At 41.2% G+C, this 24,503-nt stretch overlaps 2 protein-coding genes across 3 annotated transcripts in view; one reads left to right on the top strand and one right to left on the bottom strand.

The window, feature by feature from the left end:
* Positions 1 to 796: 796 nt before the first annotated feature.
* On the bottom strand, positions 797 to 3,438 carry NDUFC1 (NADH:ubiquinone oxidoreductase subunit C1). Of its 2 annotated transcripts, none has more exons than XM_064651626.1 (4): positions 3,276 to 3,438; positions 2,525 to 2,628; positions 1,511 to 1,661; positions 797 to 943 (listed from the first exon to the last, which is right to left on the bottom strand). In XM_064651626.1, exons 1-3 carry the CDS (start codon positions 3,334 to 3,336, stop codon positions 1,578 to 1,580), a joined length of 249 nt encoding a protein of 82 aa, XP_064507696.1. In that variant the 5' UTR covers positions 3,337 to 3,438; the 3' UTR covers positions 797 to 943; positions 1,511 to 1,577. The 2 variants fall into 2 exon arrangements, with proteins under 2 accessions (XP_064507696.1, XP_064507694.1); XM_064651624.1 differs by having other exon boundaries at positions 1,579 to 1,661; positions 3,276 to 3,429.
* Positions 3,439 to 3,776: 338 nt separating this feature from the next.
* NAA15 (N-alpha-acetyltransferase 15, NatA auxiliary subunit) overlaps positions 3,777 to 24,503 on the top strand; it is a 37,990-nt gene continuing 17,263 nt past the window's right edge. The window contains exons 1-7 of the mRNA XM_064651610.1: positions 3,777 to 3,980; positions 17,165 to 17,249; positions 18,118 to 18,222; positions 18,846 to 19,003; positions 21,333 to 21,467; positions 21,617 to 21,770; positions 24,094 to 24,213. Coding sequence (XP_064507680.1) covers positions 3,927 to 3,980; positions 17,165 to 17,249; positions 18,118 to 18,222; positions 18,846 to 19,003; positions 21,333 to 21,467; positions 21,617 to 21,770; positions 24,094 to 24,213 — 811 coding nt within the window. The 5' untranslated portion in view covers positions 3,777 to 3,926. The remainder of the gene's footprint in view (positions 3,981 to 17,164; positions 17,250 to 18,117; positions 18,223 to 18,845; positions 19,004 to 21,332; positions 21,468 to 21,616; positions 21,771 to 24,093; positions 24,214 to 24,503) is intronic.

The raw sequence follows: 24,503 nt of genomic DNA, 5'->3' as shown, positions 1-24,503 counted from the left end.
GGAAGCGCCTTCCCGGAACGCAAGGGCAGAGAGCCCTGTGCCGAACGCCGCCGTACACGGTGCTGAAACAGACCCAGAATATCAGGGATTGCATTTAGCAAGGAGGGGGAGGATGGTGAGGAACGAACTACTGTTCTACTAAAATAGGGCGTTCACCAAGAACATTCCTTTGCCAACAGTTCCTGGAAGGGGGGAAAAAGAATAAAATGGAGAAATCACCTAAATTGACGGCAAAGGGCACTCAGGTTAAACACCGGGACACAGGCGTGTTGGCAGTAGAACACCGAAAGGAAGCGCTGCTGTGGGATCATGGTGACTGTCACAGTCATGGGCGTCTCGGGGGCAGAGCTGTGCAGCTGCTCCTCTCCTCCCTACACTGTCAGGCAGTTGCCCCCTGTTTCTCATCTACACAGAGCTGCGTTGTTCCCTCTGTGATTATTTAATGCCCTATTGTGCCGACTGCCGCGGTCCCATTTTTGCAGCCTCTGTCCTTGACTGACCTTGATGCACGAAGAGAAGGCAGTGCTCACGCTGGAGACTGATAGCGCCTGTGCAGTCTCACTGTGTGAGCACTGTAGGCACCTCTCTAGCATAAGCAATTCCCAAAATGCACACAGGAAAATGCACCTTCTGGCATTTGTACAGACTAGTTGTATTAGGCTTCCCTAATATATCTTCCAGAATAACACAGAGGATTTTAAAAATAAGATCGATTTTCTATGAAATGGAAATGCAACATAAAACAACTTCAAGACCAGCAGAATGAAATATTAATGGCAACAAAAGTCCTTGAAAGTTTTTTCTAGGCTTTATAATTTATTTCATATTTATGCACATGAAATGTATGAACATACAAGTAATTACATAACTGTACTCCTGCTGTGCTCACTTATTTGTAGGACAACCAGTGATCATGTTACTTCTTACTGAGCACATCATCAACCTAAGGAAGAGGAAAAAAAAATCTTAGCAACAAGAAAAATAGATGTGATGAATATGGTTAGAAACATCTCATAACATCCTGTATTTTTATCTGGAGAGAAATGTTTACAGGGAAAAATAACCACAGCACCACAAGTTTTTCCTCTATCTAGTATAAGGAATTTTTTCCATGTGGAATATTAATTGCTCTGAGGCCATAATCCTAAAAAGACTTAGCTGGCAGACAGACACACAGTTTTTTACACTGAAAAGCACAACACCACATACAATCTGCCCTGTAATGCGCATCTAAGGGCATTGACTTTACATCATTTTTATGTATTTCAGCTACTCTGATCTCCTTGCCACTGAGCCATTTGAAAGGTGTTCAATTTACAAACTTTATTCACTATAGACGCTGTAAGAGACGTGTCACATGTCCAAGACAGAGAGCCAACAGTAAATATATGAAAATAAAGATCAGTCACCTTATCATTTTAAAGCTGGAATGAGTTAGAAGAATAGCAAAAGCCAAGATGTAAAGTATTAAGGAAAATAATAAGGGAAGAATGTCAGTCTGATATCTTGCCTGCTATCAGATGTCAAAGATCTTCAGAATTTCTGTTCAGTCAAAAGCATCTGTATGTGCACACTTACTATGAGCATTCTGTACACTTATGGTGTCCCTCTTTTTGTCTTCTCTCATATTCCATTACATCTTCATTATGCTGCTTGATAAGCTATAAAATAGCAGTATAGGATAAACAGCTATACAATTTCGCAGCTGGATCCAGAGAACAGCAAGACTTCTACAGAATCTAAAATTCCTATTATTGGAATGCAAATCAATATGTAACTGGGACAATACAGAATACATCATCTGTAAATTATCAATTGAAAAACCTGTGGAAAGAATGCCTCATTGGATAAACTGACCAACTGGGGGCGGGGGCTCATACTATCAATCAATTCACCACCCCCAAAAAAGGTGAAAACCCCAAAGGGAATCCACCCCACCCTGACAACACTTTCATTATGGGAGTGCTGCTCATCCTGCACTTTTCTCCCTGAGAGCTACTACACTGTGTCAATGTAACAACATCAAGCCTGTTGAGTTCTCTAAAATAGGGAGTATCTTACACCTGCATTTTGCTCAGAAAAAAAGGGGTCTTAATCTATTGAAATCAGCTAATGACCACCTTAATCAGCAGAAAAATGAGAAGATAATGCATTAGTAGTCTGATAAACACAAGACTATCTGGGCACAACCGTAGTGGGTTTTTGTTTGTTTGTGGTTTTGTTTGTTTATTGTTGGTTTGGTTTCGGGGTTACTGTTGTTGGGGTTTTTTTTAAGATCTATGGGGAAAATAATGTTAAAGCATTAAGCTGGCAGGCTTGAAGAATTAATTCTTCTGTTGTGGCTGTTTTAAGTTTGAAATAGAGAAAAGCTTAATAAGTTGTTTATTTTTATAAAGAAAAGCACAACATGAAGCTGGGAAAACATAAGGGATCAACATGATTATGCTTCAATCTTGCGTTTATATCACTACTGTAAATTTTTTGGCAATAGTTAAGTTCAGCAAAACCGAATGAAAACACTTACAAAAGCCCACAGGGCAGCAGAGGTGCCAAACGCCAAGCCGACTCCCAGCCAGTTTGGTTGGGCATAATTACGTCTTCTCGCAACAAACGCGGAACGAGTAAAAGCTAAAAAAGGCAGATTACAAATGCGTTAACATAGACCAAGTCATTACTGACACTCGCACAATCAGGAAAAAAGAACAAATGCCAAAATGCCATTATGAAGTGGTCCCCCATAACATTTGTGGGGGACACACTGCAGCACATGATCCGTGGGAGAGGGGACGGGCCGCTGCCAACCACTCAAAGCAGTGCCTTTTGCCCTTTCCCCGGCCACAAACCCCACCTTCCCCGCGTCTTCTGCTCCATAGAGCTGCCTCTTACCCTTCCCTGCCGAAAGCCTCCACCTCCATCCCTTCCTCACCTCCCTCCCCACCACACCAAGGGCGCCCCGGGCACCGCCTCCCGGAGGAGCGCCGGCACCACCATCGCGGCGGGGCGCGGCGGGCCCTCCCCCGGGAACGAAGGAGGCAGCAATTTCCTAATCAGTTGTCTTAACACAGAAATCAGCTTTGATCAAAACCACCAAGGATAGCGAAGCTACCACCACAGGGATTGCTTTAATCCCGGCCGCGGAGCGGGGCGCACTCCAGCTCCCAGGGCCGCCACCGCTTCCCGCGCTGGCAGCGGAGCCCTCGAGGCGCCGGGCCAGCCCCGGGGCACAGAGCCCTCCGCCTAGCCCCGCAGGACCCCGCTATGCCGCCCCTGCTCACCGAGGCCGGGCGCCGCCGTCACCAGCCCCCATACCCTGCCCGCCCTCAGCGCCGCCGCCATCTTGTCGGCCGGGCCCAGCCCCGCCCGCCGGGCGGGGGTGGGACGGGACGACACCGCCCCGCCCCGCCTGTGCCCGGGGCGCCGGGGGCCATGAGCTCTGCCAGGCGAGCCCCGGCGGGCCCTGGCAGTCCTCCTCGCCCTTCCCCGCCCGCCCCCGGCGCCGGGCGGTGCCTCCCCGGGCCGAAGCGGGCAGGGGGGGCTCGCCCCCACACACCTGCCGGGGCGGGGCGGCCGCAGGGGCGCGGCGCATGCGCGGAGGCGCCGTGACCCGGCTGGGGAAGCGCGGCGGTGCCATTTTGGCGGCGGCACCGCGGCCCGAGCGGGGACCACGTGAGCGCGCCCGGGGCTAGCGCGGCGGGCCCGGCGCTGCACGGCCGGGACGGGCCGGCGAGGGCCGCGAGGGGCCGCGCTCGCGGCCGCGCCCGGGGGGCGGCCAGGCCAGCGGAGGTGAGGCGGCGGTAGCGGCCGCCGCGCTCCGGCGGGGAGGCTCCCGGCAGCGGCGGCCGAGCGGCGAGCGGGGACGGGACGCGGGCCCGCCCGCCCACCCGCCTCCCAGGAGCGCCTCGGCGGAGGCGGGAGCGGCGGGGAGGATGCCGTCCGTCAGCCTGCCGCCCAAGGAGAACGCGCTCTTCAAGCGCATCCTGGTGAGTGACGGGGCGGGAGGCCGCGGGGAGCGGGGGGAGGCCCTGGACCGTGTCCTGGGGCCGGCGGGCAGCGGGGCCCCGGCGACACCACCCCAGGCCTGGCGGGCCCCAGCCCCGGATCCTTCCTGCCCGTGGGCCGCGCCGCGTCCCACCCGGGCCGGGGGAGCCGCGATTGCCCTTCCCCACCCCCGTGACCCGCACTCCGGGCTCCCTGAAGTCCCCCCTCGGCCTCTTCATTCATCGCCCGCCGCTGCAGCCGCCGCCCTGCCTGGGCTTGGTTTTCCTTTCTTTTTGTTTGTTTGGGGGGTTTTTTTGTTTTTTTTTTTTTTTTGGCTCTCTCTTATAACTCAGATTTTGGTCGGTGGGGAAGATGGCTTTCGGAGGAGGAGGAGGAAGTGGAGGAAGGATGAAGGTTTTTTTGAAGTCTTGCCGAAGTTTTAACTTAACAGCCAACTCCTGTTTGGAAAGTTTGACAGTGGATTTTTCTGGCGTGTGGGTGAAAGGAAGTTCAGTGGGATTTAGGGAATAAATCTGATTTTTTAGAATGAGTTTAAGACAGCGTCCAGTCCAAACACTATCAAAGTGTGCTCAGTTCAGTTGCATCTTATGGAACTTGTTGCAGATTTGATGCGTCGCTGCAGGAACATTGCGTTTCTAAGGACTTGGGGTGAATTGGAAATGTCAGAATTTTGATAGTGAGCAACTTCAGTAAATTTGTTTAGAAGATTCTGTTATTTGGGTCAGGCACTACATTGTTTTCTCTCAAAAAAGTCAGTTGTGTCTAAAAATTTCATGTTCTCTTTCAAAGAGTCTTATACTATTATTTTAGGTATATTCCCTTTCAAAGAGAGTTACACTATTATTTTGAGTCCTTCCACAGATCAGAAGTAAGATGAGTACTGTTGTCCCGTTGGACAATAACAGCACTCTTAAGGCTCTGTAAATTTGTGCTCCTTAAGTGGGAGGGATGTGTACAATCTTTTGTCACTTCTTTTTCCAAAATATTTTGTGAAAATGAAACGGGTAGCACTAGAAATTCCTATGCACAGGCCCCTCATCTTGAGACACACAGCTTCAGTTAGGCTTAAAAAGTAAACACAGTGAGCTATACAGTTTATTTCTGTTTTGAAAGATTCAGCCCTGCTTGGGAGTTGGTATGACCTTGTACTAAGTGTGTAGTTTTTGATGTGTTATGACCTGGAGAAGTAGTAGCCTTGTTGCTCGCTGATCCATCTTCCTTTGCATTGAGGATGGCTTGTGTGATTACAGGACAGACTGAATCAAGAAGCTTGTCTGTGTCTGACTGCTTTTTGGTGCCCCTTTTTTTTTTTTCTTTCCATTTTCCTTAGGCTTGGGACATGGCTGGGTATTTGTGTGGAGGAACAAGCAGAGAGTAAGAGTGTCTTTGGAGAAAGTGCTGGCTCAGCAGCTGTGAGTTAGATGAAGCTTCCTAATTTGGTTCAGATTAGAAAAGAGAAAGGTGTGCCCCAGCAGAAGCAGGTTTCTTCATACTCTCCTTTTTTTTTTTTTTTTAACTGAAAATCTTTAATGAAAATACAAGAGTTTGAGGTACTGGGTAGGCTAAAAGCTGTTCTGTCATTCTGATATTTTCCTGTATCTTGCAGGGATGAGCCTGTGGTGTGTAGTCTGGTATTTAAGACTGCCCTGTGATGAGGTGGCTTTGTAACATGTGGTGAATAAAAAAGGCTTGAAGCTGATTTTTGGTCACACTGGAATTTTGTCTAATGAACTGCTTGTCTGCCTTGTTATGGATAATGACTCTACTTTGTGAACTTTTGGTTACATGTTTGCCTTGAATTAGTAGGGCGTCTTTTAGGAAGTCCCATTTATCAGTGCAGGCCCTAGGAAAAATCACTTCCCTGCTCCTGTGCCTTCTCTCCACCTCTCTCTTCCTGCAGCCTCTCCTTGTTCTACACCTTGTTTTCTGGAGACTGTAACACTTAATCCTCTGCCACCTCTTCCGGTGGTCCATGGCTGGTGGAACAGCAGCAGGAGGAGCTGGATTCTAGCTGGGCACCTCTGAGCCCCCTGCCACCTCCCAAGGCGGCCTGACTGCCTGACCCTGGCTCAGCACATGCTGCCTCCTGTCCCAGGCTGACACATGTTCTGTTGAACACATCTGGATGAGATCTTTTTTCACCAGATGCTTTGAGAACCAGCCCAGGTGTTACTGAAAGGATGCATTACCCTTCAGATAGATGATTGCTGGTACACAGGCTGTTAACCAGAAGTATAAAACCATTCATATTCTCATTTTCATGGAGGTAATAAACACAGGAGTTAAATAGATTGCTGCCTTGTATTTTTGCAAGTGAAGCATAAAATTGAAAAAAGCTACCTGACTCTGTGTGTGTTTTCAGTTCCTGAGGCCTCATTTCTTTGCCATTTTTAAGAAATATACCTGTAACACAAACACTTAAGGTCTGCAGCAAGCTGCTCAGCTTTCCATGGCAAAGGGCAATAATTAGCTCTCAGAGTTTGGTTTTCTCGTTTGTTTAGTAGTAAACATCCTGCATGATCAGGACATTTCTTATGCATATGGATTTGCTCACAAGCCAGCATTTCCACTCAACTGACAAATGCTGAGTTCAGAAGCGTGTGCACTTTGCCTTTGCATGTTCCAACACACTGTAACTAGACTAACCTCTTCCAGTCACTTTACAGGTATGTGGAGGTTCTGACAGAAACATTTTTCCATTTGAAAGGAATTTTACAATGTAGAGCTCCTGTAGTACAACGGGAAAGGGATCTGCAAGATTTCTTTGAATAAAAAAGCCACCCACAGGATTAGCAATCACCATTCTACTTAAACTTGCACTTCCATTGAAAGAAAGTGTCTAGCTTACACTGTTTTTCTAGTTTTAACTGTTTGCTGTTAAGTCTACAGGCAGATGTTCCAGTTCTTCTGCTCAGAGGTTCTGAGGAACTTAGAAGAAGAGTGGATCTCAACATTTGAACATTTAAAATGATTCTTTTGAACACACGTAACTTCTAGGTGGTCCAGAAATTACTGGAGAAGAATTCAGGTGAAGACAGAGGAAAGGGTAGAATAGTAAACACAGCAAAGAAATGAAGAAGTTGGCTTTTTGGTACACAGAAGGCTGGATGCACTATGAAGTAATGGAGTTTACTCCATTTCAACCCTCCCTTACTATCAAGTGTAGAACTAGTAGTTGTAGGAAGTAAGATAGACTGATTTTCAATTTTTTTTTTAATTCAGTCTAACTGATGAACATTCCTGGCATTTTGCCAAATTGTTCAGCCACTGTATCTGGTCAGGTGCAATTCATCAATGCTGTTCAGTTTTATTTCACAATTCCCGAAGATAGTATTCAATTAACTTTTGTTTGGATGTGGAAGTTAAGTATATTGAAAATACATTGAAGAAATATTAAATACAAAGCTATTAGATGTGCCATATATTGTGTGGAAGAGTTTTTTTCTTTTAGTCCCTTTAAGAAGCGGAGGATAAAGTCTTTGGAGTCATGATGTTCTGGCAGAGTAAGGTTATGCAAACACCTCACCATAGCTAGTGGCTTTAGCCTCTAAATAAATATGGTTGAAGCAAAGAGAAGAAAAGTCCCAAGTATTTAAGAAGTGAAACATCTTTGTGTTTTATGTTGGAAACAAGCAGTTTAAGTGTGGAACTAAGTGTGTTCAGGCCTTGTTTAAGCAGTTTTGCTGATTTATAACTCAGGTACATGCTGTAGAAGTGGCCTGCTGAGGAAGCAAGATGCCTTGCTGGTCTGAGCTGTGTATATTGCATTGTATGGAGATCACAGTTTCTCTGTTCAGGGCTGGGGGTTATCAGTGGTCCTCACGATGCATGGAGAGCTGTGCATCTTTCATCTCTGTATTGGTCACCTTAAGTGCTTGGCAGGCTTGACTGGGCATGGCCAGAGCCTGAGTTCTCTCTCCAGTGGACTTTAGAGTATCCAGTGTGTCTCCTGCAGGAAAGGGGCGTTTGAATTTCACCTTTAGATGGTCATTTTTACTTTTGCACTGCTGTGCTTGAGGGTGTTATCTTTGAGCTGGTGGTCTTCCTTTCCATGCTGGCTTTGACAAGTGTCCTACTAAAAGATACAGGAACTTCCTAATGATAAAAAAGCCTGTTGAACAGCGTCTCTTCCATGTCTCTGCTGTAAATATGCCAAGTCCCTCCTGCTGGGCCATCTTCCTGTTTCTTCATTCCAGAATCTGCTCCCTGTCCCTCCACTTTAAAACTAGACAGACCAGTGCTTCTCCTTTGCTAATACTTTCACCAGCACCAGTCCTTTAAAAGCTATATTCTGTATGTAGAAGTTCAGGTGCTGAGTTTAAGATCACTGAGGTGGCAGACTTGGAAATCTCCTCTTAAGTGATCTTGATTCAAGATTAAAGACTTCATTTCCAGAATTTCACTTCCCAGTAGCCAAATAAATTAGCTCATTTTGCTTGCAATCATTGTTGCATTTGCATGACTGTACAGTGATGAAGTATGTTCACTGGAATTTCGCCATGTACTGTCTCAGTTGAAATATGGAATTGCTAACAAGGCTTTTCCAATATCCTGGCTGTTGAGATGTCAATCACTTGGTTTTTCTTTGCCAAAAGAAATACCCTGCTTGGCCAATGGTAGTAGTAGTAAAAACCGTGTCTTGGTTGAAACATTTTAATGGAGGTAAAGAACAGACCTGCTGATTTAAGCAGAATCACTGATCCTGTTTTTCAGAACTATTTCTCAAACTTGCTAAAGTAATTAATTACTGTTTGAGACTTTAGGATGCCATTAAGGATTCACTTGAGCAATACTGCTGTTAATAAAGCCTGTTCACCAAATTAGGCCATTTGTTGTCATCAGAACTGCTAGAAATCGTAGAAACTTGACTGATTCCCTGCTGTAAATTTCTGAGGGGAGGCATAATTTTACCTGTTTCAGTGGTGAAAATAAAAGACTTATTAACAGAAATACATCCTAATTTCTTCACACTGGATTATAGTCAGTCTTATGTTATGACTGTAGATACTCTATACTGAACCCAAAATGTTTTTTATAAGATTTGAAACTAATCATAATTGGGGCAATGGAGTTAGTCCTGTTTGTATGGTGCTAACCTTTATTTTGGTTAGAATTTGATCAAGTTGTGTTTATTCCTGTTTTTGAAAGGTTTTCTTCATGAGTTTTTGCTGATGGCACTCTCTGGGCATCTCAGGTTTAAATCCTGTCTGCAACAGCCCTTTGTCAATGCAGTGGAAGTGGGGATAAAATAAGGAATTGCATATTTTCTGCTTTTGCTGATGCGGAATTTAGAGAAAATCAACAATTATTCATTGCCACCCTTAAAACTGAGGTCAATGGGACTCGTTAACAAGGATTTCTGTTTGCTTCTGTGATACCACAACAGTCAAGTTAGTGAACCTCATAATGTTGAAGAACCACCTTCCTTATCTTAACAGACACATGTAACTATTTCGCAATGGCTCGGTGCTACCAGACTACATCTCATACCTCAGTGCTAAGGGTGAAGAGAGCTCTGGACATAATACTTGAGTAGAAAATGTAACCTCACCATGTACCTTGGACTATTTTGTGAGATACATCCACGTTTCAACTCAGCTGTAACTCCAGAACAACCTGGGCTCCTTTAGTCCCTTTCATGCCATGTCTTGGAATTTGAATTGGTATACTTAATTGTTTCAGATGATAATTAAAAACCAAACATACTCTGAGCATACTGGATCTCTTGTGGGGTACAGTCACTTTCTTGATGAATTCAGGTGGAGCCTGAACCTCAGGGTTCCAGGGTCATGGGCAGAAATCAGCTGAGCTTAGTTGATATGGCCAAATTCATGGTAATTCTCCCCAAGAAGAAGAGATTAAAGTAAACCAAGTATTGGCCAACAGAGCTGATATTGAATAATGGGGGTTTCAGCAAATCTGTCTTCAGTAAGTGAAGATTTCTAGTCTTCTGGAAGAGCTGCAACTGTCAGCCCCCATTTCCAGCTGGATTTGTTAAATAAAGAAATGAGACCAATTCAGAAGCATAGATTATTTTTTTTTTTTTTGCTGCCTTGGTATTGGATGAAAAGGTGCACATATTTCTTACCTTCTCTTAACTAGCTTCACTTTGAACTTGCTCTGTTCCTCCCGTTGTATTATACCAAGCACTGCTGGTTATGAAGGTATCAGTCACTCCAAAAAGTCAGGCATGCTGTGCAGAGGAGGATTTCTTAGTCCCTAGAACCAGACAATTGCTGAAGCTGTCTCTTACACAGAAGAGTTTGGTCAGTCAACACCACAGAGCAATAAAAGAGAATAGTTGGTTTCAGTTTGACAGCAAAAATTATGTGAGTTTGCTCCAGAGTTTTTCATCATTAACATGTGTCTGAGGTTTGTGTGGGTTTTTTCAGTCTTTGGGTTTATACATCTTATATTTGTCACAAAACTGAATCAGTGTGGTGGAAGCTTTTGCCTAGAGCTGCTGAGCTCTTTGATATGGTTAGTGCTCAAAAGACCCACTAATTCGTGGTGTGTAGTAGCTCCTAATGCCCCCAGCTATCAGAATCTTCTTTACTACATTTAGGTTGAATTAGTGCACCTTAGTGACTTAACCTGATCTAGTCCAGCTGAAGAGAGAGTAACTGTGCTGGAAAACAGCCTTGAGCTGCACAGCACCTGGACTTACTGTCTTTCAAGTGCTGCATCTGAACTGTGCTGGAAGAGAGAGATTGGATCTGAGTGGCAGATGTGCACATCATGCACTGTAAGTGCAAACCTTAGCTCATGTGAAGGCCAAGGATGATGACACTTTCTGCTGCCAAAGGTCTTGCAGCATTGTATTTGCCAACATTACTGTGTGATGCCACAAGTGTACATGTGCATGACTGCCACTGGGAGAAACTAGAGAGTCCTCTAAGGAGCACACTGCTAGAGCTGAAAGAGTCTGTCATGGAATCATAGAACAATTTGGGATGGAAGGGGCTTTAAAGGTCATCTAGTCCAGCTCCTCCTCCTAAGTCGATGAGCCTCACAAACCCTTAGGGAAGAGAATAGCAGAGTGTCAAATCCATGAATTGTTCTGAATGAGCAGCCCATTCTCCGTTGTACTTCCTCCTGGAGACTTTCAGATGCAACTTTCAGATAGAAGTAAAATGTTCATCTGTGCCCATATGTGGATCAGCTGTTCTGGTAACTCTTGCATATGATGCAGAGCATCTGCAATATGTTGCTTTTTACAATGTCACTGCTGAGAGAGAGAGTACAGTGGACTAGTAATGAGAAAAGTTTGCAGCTCTGCTGTCTTTTGGGGCTGAATCCAATTTTGGCACTCATTCAGTGAAGAAAATCATATTCTTTAGCTAGTCTATCACAACACTGACTAAATTAGGATGCTTGCTTTTACTGCATTACTGTGAGCAAGAAGTGATTTCCTGTGGGGGTTTTGGTGGGTTTTTTTTGGTTGGTTGGTTTGGGTTGGTTGTTTTTTAAGTATTAGGGCATTGGGTGGTATGCATTCATTTTATACTTCAGTTAATTTGCAGATATGGGAATTTTAAAAATAATGGTGTTAAGTTGGAGTTAAAAGTCTGACCTGGGAAAATACAGAGTTGTAGAAGAGAATACAGTTAAAAGTTCTTCATACTGTTTTTTTTGCAAAATTTTGCCTTCTTAATAGAAATTACACACTATTGCTTTGTTCCTGTTCAGTTTCAAAAGGGCATAACAGTTGGGAATGTGATCCCATCCCACCCACCTAGGTCTGCCATATCCTTTTGACTTTCACCTCATTCTTGCTTACAACCACCTATGCTGGTCCAAGTAAGAATAACACCCCTGTGCTCCCACTTGTGAGTTTAGAGAGCAAATGGTAGCTTCTTTTTTTTGGTGCTTATTCTTGAGGAAAAAACTCTAGTTTTGTGTGCTTCCAGGTGAGAAGACAAAAGGCAGCTTCTCATTTATTTTGTTCTTCTGTGACTTACCATCAGCTTGCTCATGAAACACTTCTGGGTCTACTTCTCATCTGTTTAATCAGCTGCAAAATCCAGCCTGCATGGACTCTTCTGAGACTTTTTAATTTTGTTTTACTGCTGCAAATTGATTTTAAAACCCCCTTGAATCAGCTAGATTTTACATGGTTTTTCTCAAGTGTCCCTGCTGGAAAGGCAGTTCTCTACTTTCTGTGTTGTGATCCAGGTGATTCTTTGCATAGGTTGAGTTATACTTGGTGGCAGTGTAGATTCACTGTGAAGCTTCTGGTAAGACCCCTAGTTAACTCCTGGTGTTGTGCTGAGTTAGAGCTACTGTTAACTATCGATGTTACTGAATGTACAAGGCACTTTCATCTGCAGTGTACTTATTATAAAATGTCTTGCCAATAAGACATTGGTTTAAGTTGGGATGCCTATTAAGTTATTTAGTTTAATTATTAAATGCTTGCATTGCCTGAAGACTGCTTTGTGATAAAGAGGCTTTGCACCCCTGGATGCGAATATGTGCAGAATATTTCATGTGTAGTGGCAGGGTCTGGTCTGCTGTGTGCTGTGTGTTTGATGCTGAGGTACATCCCTGCATGTCAAAATGATGCACCTGACTATTATCCTTGGGTTTTAGTTGGAAACATATGTATCTGTCCATTGAAATGTCTATTTTGAGAGGTAGAATGTGCTGACTGCTTACAGGCAGCAAATAAGTAAAGAGCCTACTTTTGTACATTTCAAAAATGTAAAATTTCTCAAATGCACTTGTGACAATGTATTTGTTTATGCAGTATATTAAAAAACCAGTGTTGAATTAAGTTTGGGTGTGCTGTTGTCAGCAGCTCTGAGTGCTGCTATAATCAGTAGCATGGCCCTTGTTCATAACCTTGTGGGTACCTGGAGCAGTTGTTCAAGAATCCACATCAGTCTTATTCTCTAGCTGTGGGTTTGGTAGCAAGATATGGAGAGCAGATGGGGGGAAGATTCACAACTGGAAAACTGGGGCAAGGGGGGAACAAACTCCATCCAGCAGTTAGCTGTCTAGATGTAGGTAAGCTGTAAATAGGGGAGTCTTTTCACCTTTCTTCATGGCAGCCATCAGGGAAGAAATGTGGAGGAATTCATTCACGCTTGGCACGATGAGCTGGTGTGTGTGTGTGTTTAAGGCATCTGCTGGCCAGAATCTGAGTCTGCACAGATGCCTTGATACAATTTAGAGATCTGAATGCCTCCTTCCATCTCAGACTTGGGATTCTGGAGAATGTTGTGTATCTCTGTTCCTTATAATTTCCCTGTTAGTCTGTCTGGTAATTGCCATGCATTCAAATCCATCAAATAAATACTTTATGTTGGGGGGAGCAGCACAAATGCAAATTCTTTCCTACCTGCTATGGTCTTGCATGATTTTGAAGGAGTCATACTTTGCCTGCCTCATCAATTCTTTGTAGAATTGTATTAAAGCAAATGTTATTTCCTTGCTGTGAATAGGGAAAATTAGTTTAAGGGTTATAAAAGGAATCGTGGTGTGTTTGGAATAGGTTGTAATTCTGGCCACAGCATGTATAGAAAAGCTTGGTAGATATCTTAAAAGATCTGTTAACTTATTAAAGGAAAAACTTTGAAGGACAGCAAATGTGTAATAGGTTCAGTACTGAGGGAGGGTCAGATTCTGATTTCTAACACATTAGCCCTAACCTCACTCTTTAGAAGTTTAGCTTTCATGTTTTCTCATTGCATGATGTCACAAGCTGTAGCTGCAACACTTGTCTGTTAAGCATCATAAGCAGGCTCTGACTGATGGCTTTGGCAGTTTATATGTGCAGGAATTCAGCTTAGAGGAGGCAACTGTGCTCTTTTAGATATCTCTGGAACAGAGAAATATGTTACTTCTGCAGAACAGCTGTCCCAAAGTAAGAGTTGGAGGTAGGGAATGACTTCTACAAGCTATTCATCTGTGAGGAAACAAGCTACCCAGATGAATATTTGTTTCCTGAATGCCTGTATCCTTTTATGTCCCAAGAATACTTGAGATGTCACCATTCCTGCTTCTCTGATTATTTTTTTTAAATTTAAATTGCTCATTCTTTTTTCTCCTCTTACTTAGAAACTACTGACTCCCCTTAAAGATTTTTCTCTTCCAGGCTGTGTATTACTCACACACGTTTCCTTGTGTTGTTCTTTTTGTTCTTCCTTTCACTTTTTCAGTATTTTCTGTCTCCTTTTTCTTAAAAAAATTTTTATTTCACGTTTCTGTTCCTTGAAACCACAGGCTCAGTGATGTTTGTACTAGCCATGGTTGCATCTGCTGCATTCCTGGCTTCCTTCTCCCTTCATTTAAGCTTGTTAGTCCATAATCTCTTTGGATAATGAGTTAAGTATGATCATGGCTTCAAGTAGTGGAGTCTCAGTGATGCTGTTGGGCCCACTTTGAGGAAACAGTCTCTTCTTTTCTGAAGAGGAATGAAACATGACCTCAATTTCATTAGTTCCCTTCCTTCCTTTGCAACAGTGTATACACAGAATAAGGAAAGTCATAAAATGATACAATTTGAAATGTTTCCATTAGCAGAATGAAATAGGCTTGAAGTATGAACTTGAAAGGTTGGAGAAGTTGTATACAGGAAATCACTCCAACTTGTCTTGATCTAGAAATACCTGAAAATGGAGACCTAGGATGCCTCACTGGGGAATATACACAACTATGGCTAGTTTTCCATTTGCTACTGCAAGAGGAGCAGGTATGTGGTTGGTTCCTGGTAACTTCTTGGTCCTATCCAAGTGTTCTGTGGATTGATGGGAACCTTTCTGTTGATGTAATGAATATAAACTTGCAAATTTTTCCTTTATGAAGCCTAAAGGAAGACTTTGTTAGAATTCTTAGTGAGCTTGCTCTGTTACAAGCTACCTTTCATTGTGAGTTCTGTATCACCCTGAGAAAAATTTATGTTCAAATATTTCCTGTCTCTAGCTTATATACCAACTTGGGTGACTTTGCTTCAAGGTGAAAGATTGGTAGAGTTTGTTAAATGGAACCACTTAGAGATAAGATTTTGTGTTCATAGCCGACATCTGAGCAGCTGTACTTAAAACCAAACTGCAAACCCCCAAAGTGCCCCTTCTGCTGCTGACAGAGCCTTAGTTACACTGGAGACACATTCTGCAGTTCCTGTGGCTGCACCACTTCTGTGACAGGTTTTGCTGCTTTCACAACTACCTGGGTGGGGGCAAATGGCGGCTCTACTTTTCGGGGAGGAGGCCTGGGTGTAACTTCTATGACTGATGGTTTCAATTAAAATAAAAAAAAAGCTAGATCCTGTTGTGTTGTCACCTGTAAGCTCTCTGTCAGCTCTGACCCGTGGCTGATTACAGTGACTCAGCCAGCTACTTGAAAGCAGGTAATGACTGAAAGGTATAACTAATACCCAGCCAAGTTTAATAATAATAAGAAAAAAAAATAGCTGCCTATGCAGATTTTCTCATACCTTAATGTTCCTTTGCTGTGTGGTTGCACTGCTAACTTCTCCTGTCCTTGGTGATTTTTCAGTTGTCTTTTGAAAGTGTTCAAAGTAATAGTTGGATGAGGCATCAAAGAAAATGATGTAGTGAAAGATGTCCCTGCCTGTGGTGGGAAGGGTTAGAACTAGATCTTTGAAGGTCCTTTCCAATCCAAGCCATTCTATCATTCTTTTCTTGATACATTCCCCTTTGAGTACATCTTGCCTGCTGTATCTGAGTATCTTCCTTCTCCTTCCTTCTTCCTTCTTTCCATGATTGCCTTTCTCTGAAGGGTGGTGGCAGTGTAGGGGAATCAAGATCCTTGGTTTGTGATACATCTTGGTCTTCAGCCATATTATTTCAGCTATATGACTTCAGTACCTAGAAAATAATACATCTATTTAGTGTTTTATCAGTTTTTTACCCCTTTGAAGTTTATTGTTGGTGTTTCCATCTGTGCTTTGAAAGACAAAACTGGACACTAAACAGCACCTTTGATTATGAAAAGCAACATAAAACAGAGAAGTTGTAAATATGCCATTTTCTTTTTTAAGCATTTCCCTAACATTCGTGTAAAGTTTTATTTTTAGAACTTTTTGCTGTTGGGTCTGCCTCTGGAGTGCTTAGATGACAAATGGTGTCCATATGTGCTTCTGAACGCTCTTGGATAATTACTTTGGAGCAATGTGAGGAAATGTGGAATCCTGAGTAACGAGTTATTTAGGAGGACTTGAAAGCTGTCAGCTGTACCAAATTTTTACACCTCTGTCAGCCATCCTGCCACCAGGACAGATCAACCAGAGTCAGTGAGGTCCTGTTATGATTGACTTTGTAATTACCATCGGATTTGGGTTGGTGCTCAGGCAAAGTGTGTTCCTTTACTCCTGTGCTCATAGATGTTTATTTCGTTAGAATAAAATGAGACGCAAGAAATCTCTACCATTTGCTGAAGTAAACTAGGTGTTTATGACATTATTTCTTCCTCCTTTGGCTTATATTTTTAAAGATGGACACAGGAAGTGAATTGACAGAAGCAAAATACTAAAAGTGGTTGTGAAAGTTCATGTTGTGTGCCATTGTGCGTGGCAGTCACTTTGCATGACAGACATGACTCACACAGAAGCAAATCATTAGAATTGGATTAATAAAGCTGTAGAGGAATGTTTAAATTTTCCAGTATGGCAGGATAATGTTGGTATACACTAGTTTTGAAAGTTTGGGTGTACTGGAGATATATGTGGTGTTCAAATTGATGGTGTTGCTTTCAGAGGTAGTTAAGCCAAGCTGCAATGGGGGAAATTCTTTCCTGCTTGTGTGGTTGTTGGAAGTTGTCTTGTGGGGTTTTCTGTGCAAGATGATTGAGTCAAAGTGACTTGAATGCTTAGAAATATATGTTACAACATAAGATTTGCTTTTATGTTAAAGGAAAGTTGAATCTCTGTAGGCACTTATGCTTCCTGTGGGGTCTCTGGAGAATTTGCTGTATGATGTGTCTTTAGTTATGCATTCGAACTCATGGTGTTACTAACATATACTCTTTTTTTTTCTGGCAATGGAAAGGCTTTTTAAACACAGGAAGCTCACTAAACAGGGTTCATTAAAATATTAATACGTTTTCTGAAATCCCTAGCTGCACTGATGCTTAATCTCAGGGGTACAGAAATACTTTCACTCAGTTTTTTGAATAAATGTGTTCTGTTCTTCTTCAACAGAGGTGTTATGAACATAAGCAGTATAGAAATGGGCTGAAGTTCTGCAAACAGATCCTTTCCAACCCAAAGTTTGCAGAACATGGAGGTAAGTTTTCAAATGGTATGTGCTCTCTTTTTTTCCTCTGTACTTTACAGTAGAGTAATAATTTTAAACTTTGATAGCATGTTGCTGCTAACCTTCTACCCGTGAAGCATTGAGAGTGTCCAGAAACTTGCATATTAAGCACTTACTGTTGGTAAGATTTGTCATTTTTAAGGCTAATCTTACCAGTAGTCATAGCTTGCCATTCTTGAGCCTCCAAGTCTAAAACTCCTTATAGCATGGTGCAGGTTTCTCAATATAAGTATGTATGGCTTAGATCACTTTTCAGGGGAAATTGGTGTTCACTCACATGAAAGATGAAAGGAAGAGGCTGAATATTGTTCAGTATGTCTGTCATCTCTGTGGTCTCTCACTTCTCTGAAGGAGTAGTCTTATTCTAAAAGAAGAAAAAGGTGTTTGTCCTCTGCTGTATTTTCAGTTAGTTCTTAATACTGAGTTGAAAGTTTCTTTCCACTGTTCAGAAATGTTTTGTGGGTTTTTTGCAACTAGTTTGGCATGGCTGGATGTGTGGAAGCCTCAGGGTTGTGAAAAAATACTTGAGTAGTTATAACGTGCCTTTACATTAAAAAATCTCCAAGTGTTTGTAGAGCAGACAGTTTTTAGTGCCTTTAAAATAAAAAGTTACTTTGTTTTGGTGGAAGTAATATATGAGGTTTGTTGTCATGTATGATACACTTAAATGAATAATCTGACAGTATAGTTTTCCACGAGAAAAAAAGAATGGGAAATATTGATGCTGATGACTGAATCTAAATTTGCATTTATACTATATTTAGTTTTGCTATACTAAGCTTAAAACCTATTAAAATGAGTAACTGATACTTATTTAATATTTTTTTTTCTATTTTAGAAACCTTGGCAATGAAAGGACTAACATTAAACTGTCTAGGGAAGAAAGAGGAAGCTTATGAACTTGTGCGTAGAGGCCTAAGGAATGACTTGAAGAGTCATGTCTGTATCCTTTTTGAAACAAGGCTTTTGCTTATGAATTGAAAAGGTTTATTTCTACCACTACTTGATTTATAGCATAGCCAGTACCACTGACCTTCACACTGGAAGTTCAGAATTTTCAGTTTGGTTTCCAGTACATAAGAATATTTTGTCTGAGCTGTCCAAAGGGCTTTGCAGCTCTCCTTGCAGTCACAGTTAGCTCAAATATTACTCTGGCTTGCATTGTGTGTTATTTTGATCATTGAGCTGCAACTCTAAACTTGTGATGGGCATTTAAGCATGTGATTTGCTCTAAAAACATTAGTAGTTGCCATTACATTGTTAAAGACTTGTCATAGAGTGCGGGAAGTGCAAGCACTTCAGTTATCTAAAAATGTGTTCAAGTAAGCCTAGTAGTGTCTTCAGAGATCCTCTTACTTTATTTCCTCCCCCAGTATGTGAAAAGGAAAGCTTACAGCACATTATATGAACCTTACACATATACCTGGCAAAGTTCTCTGATGAAAAGAATTGTAATGTTACTGTCCTTTTATAAAACAACTCGAGGGCTTGTTGCCTACTGTTCTATCACTGTTAGATCTGTTTTCTCCCTCTTCCAATTCAGTGGAAGCCTTAACAGTTTTCTAGGTTGGCATGTCTATGGCCTTCTTCAGAGGTCAGACAAGAAGTATGATGAAGCTATCAAATGCTATAGAAATGCACTGAAATGGGACAAAGACAATCTTCAAATCTTGAGAGATCTTTCTCTGCTACAAATTCAAATGAGGGATCTTGAAGGTTACAGGGTAAGTATACATACTGCCTTTAATCATCATCTAGGAAACTGCAGCAAACGTGTCAGATTGTTTAATGACACTTTGAAAAAAAATATACATTAGATCCAGTGTTAAAACTATGTGCCACTCAATGCAATTTCTGTAAAGTATGCAGATTTAATGGCATATTAAATTATGTGTTTCCAGCCTAGTGCAGAATTGCTTGCATTTCTTATTTTTTTTGGTGCCGTATAATCCAGCTGTAGACATTCTCCAGTCTTATTATTTTCTTGAAATAATAATAATACTAGGCAAATTCCATCATATAATTTCATGCAGTATGCTGCATGAACTATCATACTTTGCTTGCTGGCTCCTTTGGGTCCAAATATTTCCCACGAGCTGTAAGATTGTGGATCACACCTCTTGAGTACTCCTCTTCTTTCTTGATTTAATTCTCAGAATGCTTAGATTACTGTCTTGTTTTCTGCTGTTTGCTTTCTAGTAAAGCTGACTGCAGTTTGTTAACTTAGACCGCAGCCCTTTTCCTGCCTGTTACTGCAGCACCCAGTTATTTGCTGCCTTGCGTCAGTTGTTAGTTTGCCACCCGAGATGTTGTTTTATGCTACCCAACACTTACAAGGTGGTAGTGCCGTGGCAATGATACTCCTGTAAAGAACACAAACTTTCTGTTGTCTCCTCTACAAATGCTGCTCCTAATGTAGTTAGAGTGGCTTTTTTCTGTCACCTCGAATTGTGAACTGATGTGTGCCAATACCTTTATTTTCTTAAAAACTAGCAGCTGCTGTTTAGTATGTGTATTGCAGAGATGTTGGTGTGGTTCTAGTTGCAACCTGTGATCAATGGATCACATAGGATTAGAAAGCAATTACTGTAGAAGGTTTGTTTTTTTATTACTGTACCATCCAAGGAGAGATGGCAATGGTCACTCGAACATTAATGAATTGGAAAAAACCCCTTAGTTCCTCCATTTTTTTTTGCCTGGAAACTTGTCTGATTTTCAGCTAATGTAGACTGGTATAATACAGTATTCGTTTCCTCTGGAAAAAAAGAGAGATTTTTTTTTACCTGAGAGACCTTGAATAATTTTTTGGGGGTACATTTTCATCTTTTCAGGTGTTCTTTGCACCACTAAAGTCATGGTTGTTAAAACAAATTAGTTGGTCTCTTAATAGATTATTTCCTTTTCAAATTAGGATAATGTTCATGTTTACATTACAGGTATGCCAAGAGCAAATTCTGTTCCCAGAGCTGTGTGGAACCATCAGCTAGTACAGGTCCTCAGTGAACTTATTCCTGAGTCAGGACAATTTTTAATCACTACTTTTTTTCATATTAATAATTCAGAAATGTGATTCCTCTCTTGCTGAGACAAGATAGCTAACACTTAGCATAGGTGCCAAATACATTTGCAAATGTGTGTTCTCTTGGCCTCTGGATAAATACATGTTTAGCAATTACAAAATTTGTATTCACAAGTAACATGTGGTTATAGAATGCTTTAAGAATTAAATGTTAAGATGCTTAGAACCCAGTAATGCATGACTGGTTCATATGCTGGTTTCTGAAGAACGTGAATTTACTCTCAAAACTGGGAATAACCTTGTGTTTTGGGTTGGGTTTTTTATTTTGCTTTAACTTCCACCCTCTTCTACTTTGTAATATTTTGACTGATCATCATTCTAGTCAAAGTGCTGTAACTAGTTTTAAATCTTTGTTAATTCCTACTTCTGAAAGTTTGGGCTTTTTCAGTAGATAGTTACTTTTTTCCTTTATTTTAAATTACTTGAAGATGCCTTTCAGGAGTCTGTAACAAAACAAGTAATAACTTTTTTGTCAGATTAAAACTGTGTGATACCAAGCAAATCTGATGCATTTTCCAGCTGTAATTTTCTTCTTGCCAAAGGACAGGGACGTGTTTGTGTGACCTATGTTGCCTAACAACACTTTTAAGGATTTAATACATACATACTTTCAAGGTGAATTTGAAACACCAGTAAATGTTCCTGCAACTCAACCCAAAGTATCCTTAATTACCTTCTGTTCATAAGCAGTAAGACAGGAAAAGCTTGTGTGTCTTACATTAACAAAGTTAGTCTGACTCATCTGGATTCAACTGGACATGATGTGTTATTTTGTGTGCTGTTTTGTTTTTTTATTTGGTGAAGACCATCGTAGTTTAAAGATTATTCTTTCTTTTGGTTAAAAAAAATGCATGTGGAAAACTAACTTTTAGTGACCTCCTTAAATACTAGAATACTGAAGACAGATTACTGCCTAATGGATTCTACAGAGTATCAAAATAAAGTCAGGAAAATTAGTAGCTACTTTTTTGCAGGAAACGAGATACCAGTTGCTGCAGCTCCGACCTGCACAGCGAGCATCGTGGATTGGTTATGCCATCGCTTACCATCTGCTGGAAGACTATGAAATGGCAGCAAAAATTTTAGAGGAATTCAGGAAGACACAGCAGGTAAGAGGAGAACATGAAATTCCTGTGTGGATTACTGCTTCCTTTCATGATGGGAAAACTTTGTGCAGTTTCTTCAGTCAAATGAATCTGACCCCAAATTCTGGAATCAGAAGGCTGAACTGTCTCCTGTGTTTTGCTTTCCTGTGTAGACATCACCTGATAAAGTGGACTATGAGTACAGTGAGCTGCTGCTCTATCAAAATCAAGTCCTCCGGGAGGCAGGACTATATAAAGAAGCCTTGGAGCATCTTTGTACCTATGAAAAGCAGATTTGTGATAAACTGGCTGTCGAGGAAACTAAAGGTAATTACTTTGTGAAGATACGTTTCAATACATAGCACACAGCGGGCTGTCTGTACTGTCAGATTTCCCCATCTTTTGTAACTTCAGCTTTGATTTGGTTTTAGATTAACTTATTTAATTTTGCTGTTGTAAAGGACTGCTTGTCTTGCAGCTGTTGAGTCCCGGTCATGCTCTTCTCCCAGGTCATGATGTGAGACATCAACAGAGCATCAACAGACCAAAACTTGTAATCCAACAGGTGTTTCAGACAGATGATCCTGAACTGGTGTCCTGAAGTTCTTTTAGACTAGTGTACCCAGACCCATTCTGTTACAGCTTTCCTAGTGGTCCTGACAGGGATGCCACTTGCTGAAGGGGAAGAATCATCTTTGGCACAGTAGAAGGCTTTTAGTTTTACTCAGTCACCCTTGCAGAATATAGAGATTGTCTCGTTGTTGGGTTGCCATCTATAGGCTTCTGCTGTTCTATTATTATAAACTTAGTGTGTAATACTATAGCAGATCAGTGTAATAGTGTATCTTATATTGCATAGCTGGAATTGCAGAGTGATAGTTCATTCTCACAGCTCTGTTAACAGGTGCACTTTCTTCAAGCATGTTTTCTTCCTTTACTGCTTGTACAGTCTTTCTGTGAAACTTCTGTTTGGATGATTGCTTGAAGCAAAGAGAAGACATTTTTTATTCCCTCATATTATTCGTACAGATGTTGTAGCTAATTCCCTGTTTCTGCTAATGGTAATCTCACTGTCCTGCAAAATGAACCTAGGAATTTAGTAGTGGTAGTATTATGGGAGATGTGTGGTACTTCCTCAAGGAAAATGTTTGCAGATGACTCTCCGTGGGTGCAAATATATTATTTGATTTGCATATTAAAGGATATGGATGTAGAAATTACACTATCACAGACCAGTTTTGAAACATAGTAGCAGGACTTTTGGGCGTGGGAGTGTGTTTTTATGACTTACCTGAAAGATCTTTTGGCATACTTGGTGTTTTTAAGTGTTTAAAGGTCCAAGGCTGGTAGTGAAATAGGATTTTCAAGTAGGACTGCATAAAAAAGAAAAGTAAACCCCGCACCAAAAACCAAACCAAAACACACAACCTCCAAGTAAGTTACCAGAAAAAAAAAGAATGGAAATACTCTTTGCAATCTGTGTGTTTTCAACAGGGTCAACAAATTAATTTTTTGGGGCACAGCTCCCATTGTATTGTTTGGTCTGGCTTAGCTGCTGCATATGCTACTGCTAATAAATAAGTGCTGTGTACAAATTTTAAATGCATGTGTAAAAGCCATTGTGAATGAAATACAACTGACAAACACTGAATATTGTATTGACATTTGCCACTGTTAGAAAAAAATTAGCTTGCACCTTGAAGAAAGAATTCAGGTTTATTTTCCCAATTCCTTCTCAGTGGGTGGACTACTGATGTTTTCCTGGGCATTAGATTCTGTGTGTATTCCTTGAGTTATCCAAACTATGGGAAGCAGCATCTCATGGCAAAATTGCATGTCAGTTGTGTGATGCAGGGAAGAAGAGAGGCAATGCTGAGTTGCATTTTCCTCTTGAAACCAGATGAGGAAATCTTACCTTAATGCAGAATGACACTGTTCACCTGTGGCGTGTGACCTGTTTGTGCCTAACATCTGCCAGTAGCAAAACTTCATAAAATATGGGGGTTTTCCATTTTTTTTTTTTTTGTAAAATATGTAAAATACAAAATGGGAAATTGACTCCTGCAATTCCAGCATTAGCAAAGATGCTTTACACAGTTGTTAGACCTAGACTTTATTTTTAACAGTTTTATCTTCTGTTCAAGCATCATTAAAAGGAAACTTGTTTGCAGAATCTTGAGAATCCATTCATCAAATCAGTGGCTTGATTAAAAACACTGAAGTTAGTTTTATGAAATACCAGACTGAAGAACCATTCTTTTATTTGCAACTCTGCAGTTTCAGTTTGGTTTTCAAGATGCTAAATAGTGTACTGCTTTTAGTTGCCTTCTGTGGTAAAAACTGCACTTAAAGTAACCAGTCACTTCAGTAAGTGAGAAAAAGACCCACGTGCATCTTGCTTTTAACAGTAAATTTTCAAGTAAATTTCAGGAGTTATGGGCTGAGTTGTAAAATCTTATTGTAATTGCAGCTGTTGTCAAAGTAAAAGCATATCTGTCAGCTAGTTTGTAATGCCATTGTGGTCATTTTTTCAAAGAATTTAGAATCTACAGGGAGTTAAGTTTATCTGGTGTCTTCCTGTAGAGTGATTAATGTTAGACTGCTTCAGTATCTTGTTACCTTAATTTAAAACTTCTTGAATTTCACACAGGAGAACTCCTGCTTCAGCTTGGCAGACTTGAAGAAGCAGTTGAAGTCTACAAAGGACTGCAAGAAAGAAATCCTGAAAACTGGGCTTACTACAAAGGCCTAGAAAAGGCACTTAAGCCAGGTAATTATTTGATATCTTGTAGTAATTAAGCTTTTTCTGCATGTTTGAAATTTATATATGTATGAAAAACTTGTATTGCTTTAAATATTAAAACTGTTATTTTAAAAGTCCTCATTTAAGTTTTCCCTTTTAGTCATAGTGTGTACATGTTGTCATAATGCTGGGGTTTTTTTTAAGAAAGACTGGAAATATTTCTGGTATTGTTGTTACCCTTGTCTTATCTAAAATCATAGAATCAAAAAAATGCAGTAGTCTTTGTGTGTGGTTGAAAGAATAGAATTATTTCCTAG

Source organism: Pseudopipra pipra, chromosome 4, assembly GCF_036250125.1.
Source record: "Pseudopipra pipra isolate bDixPip1 chromosome 4, bDixPip1.hap1, whole genome shotgun sequence".
Classification (NCBI taxonomy): Eukaryota; Metazoa; Chordata; class Aves; order Passeriformes; family Pipridae; genus Pseudopipra; species Pseudopipra pipra.
The sequence above is the reverse complement of the archived record's forward strand: the minus strand, read 5'-3'. Positions and strand labels throughout refer to the sequence as shown.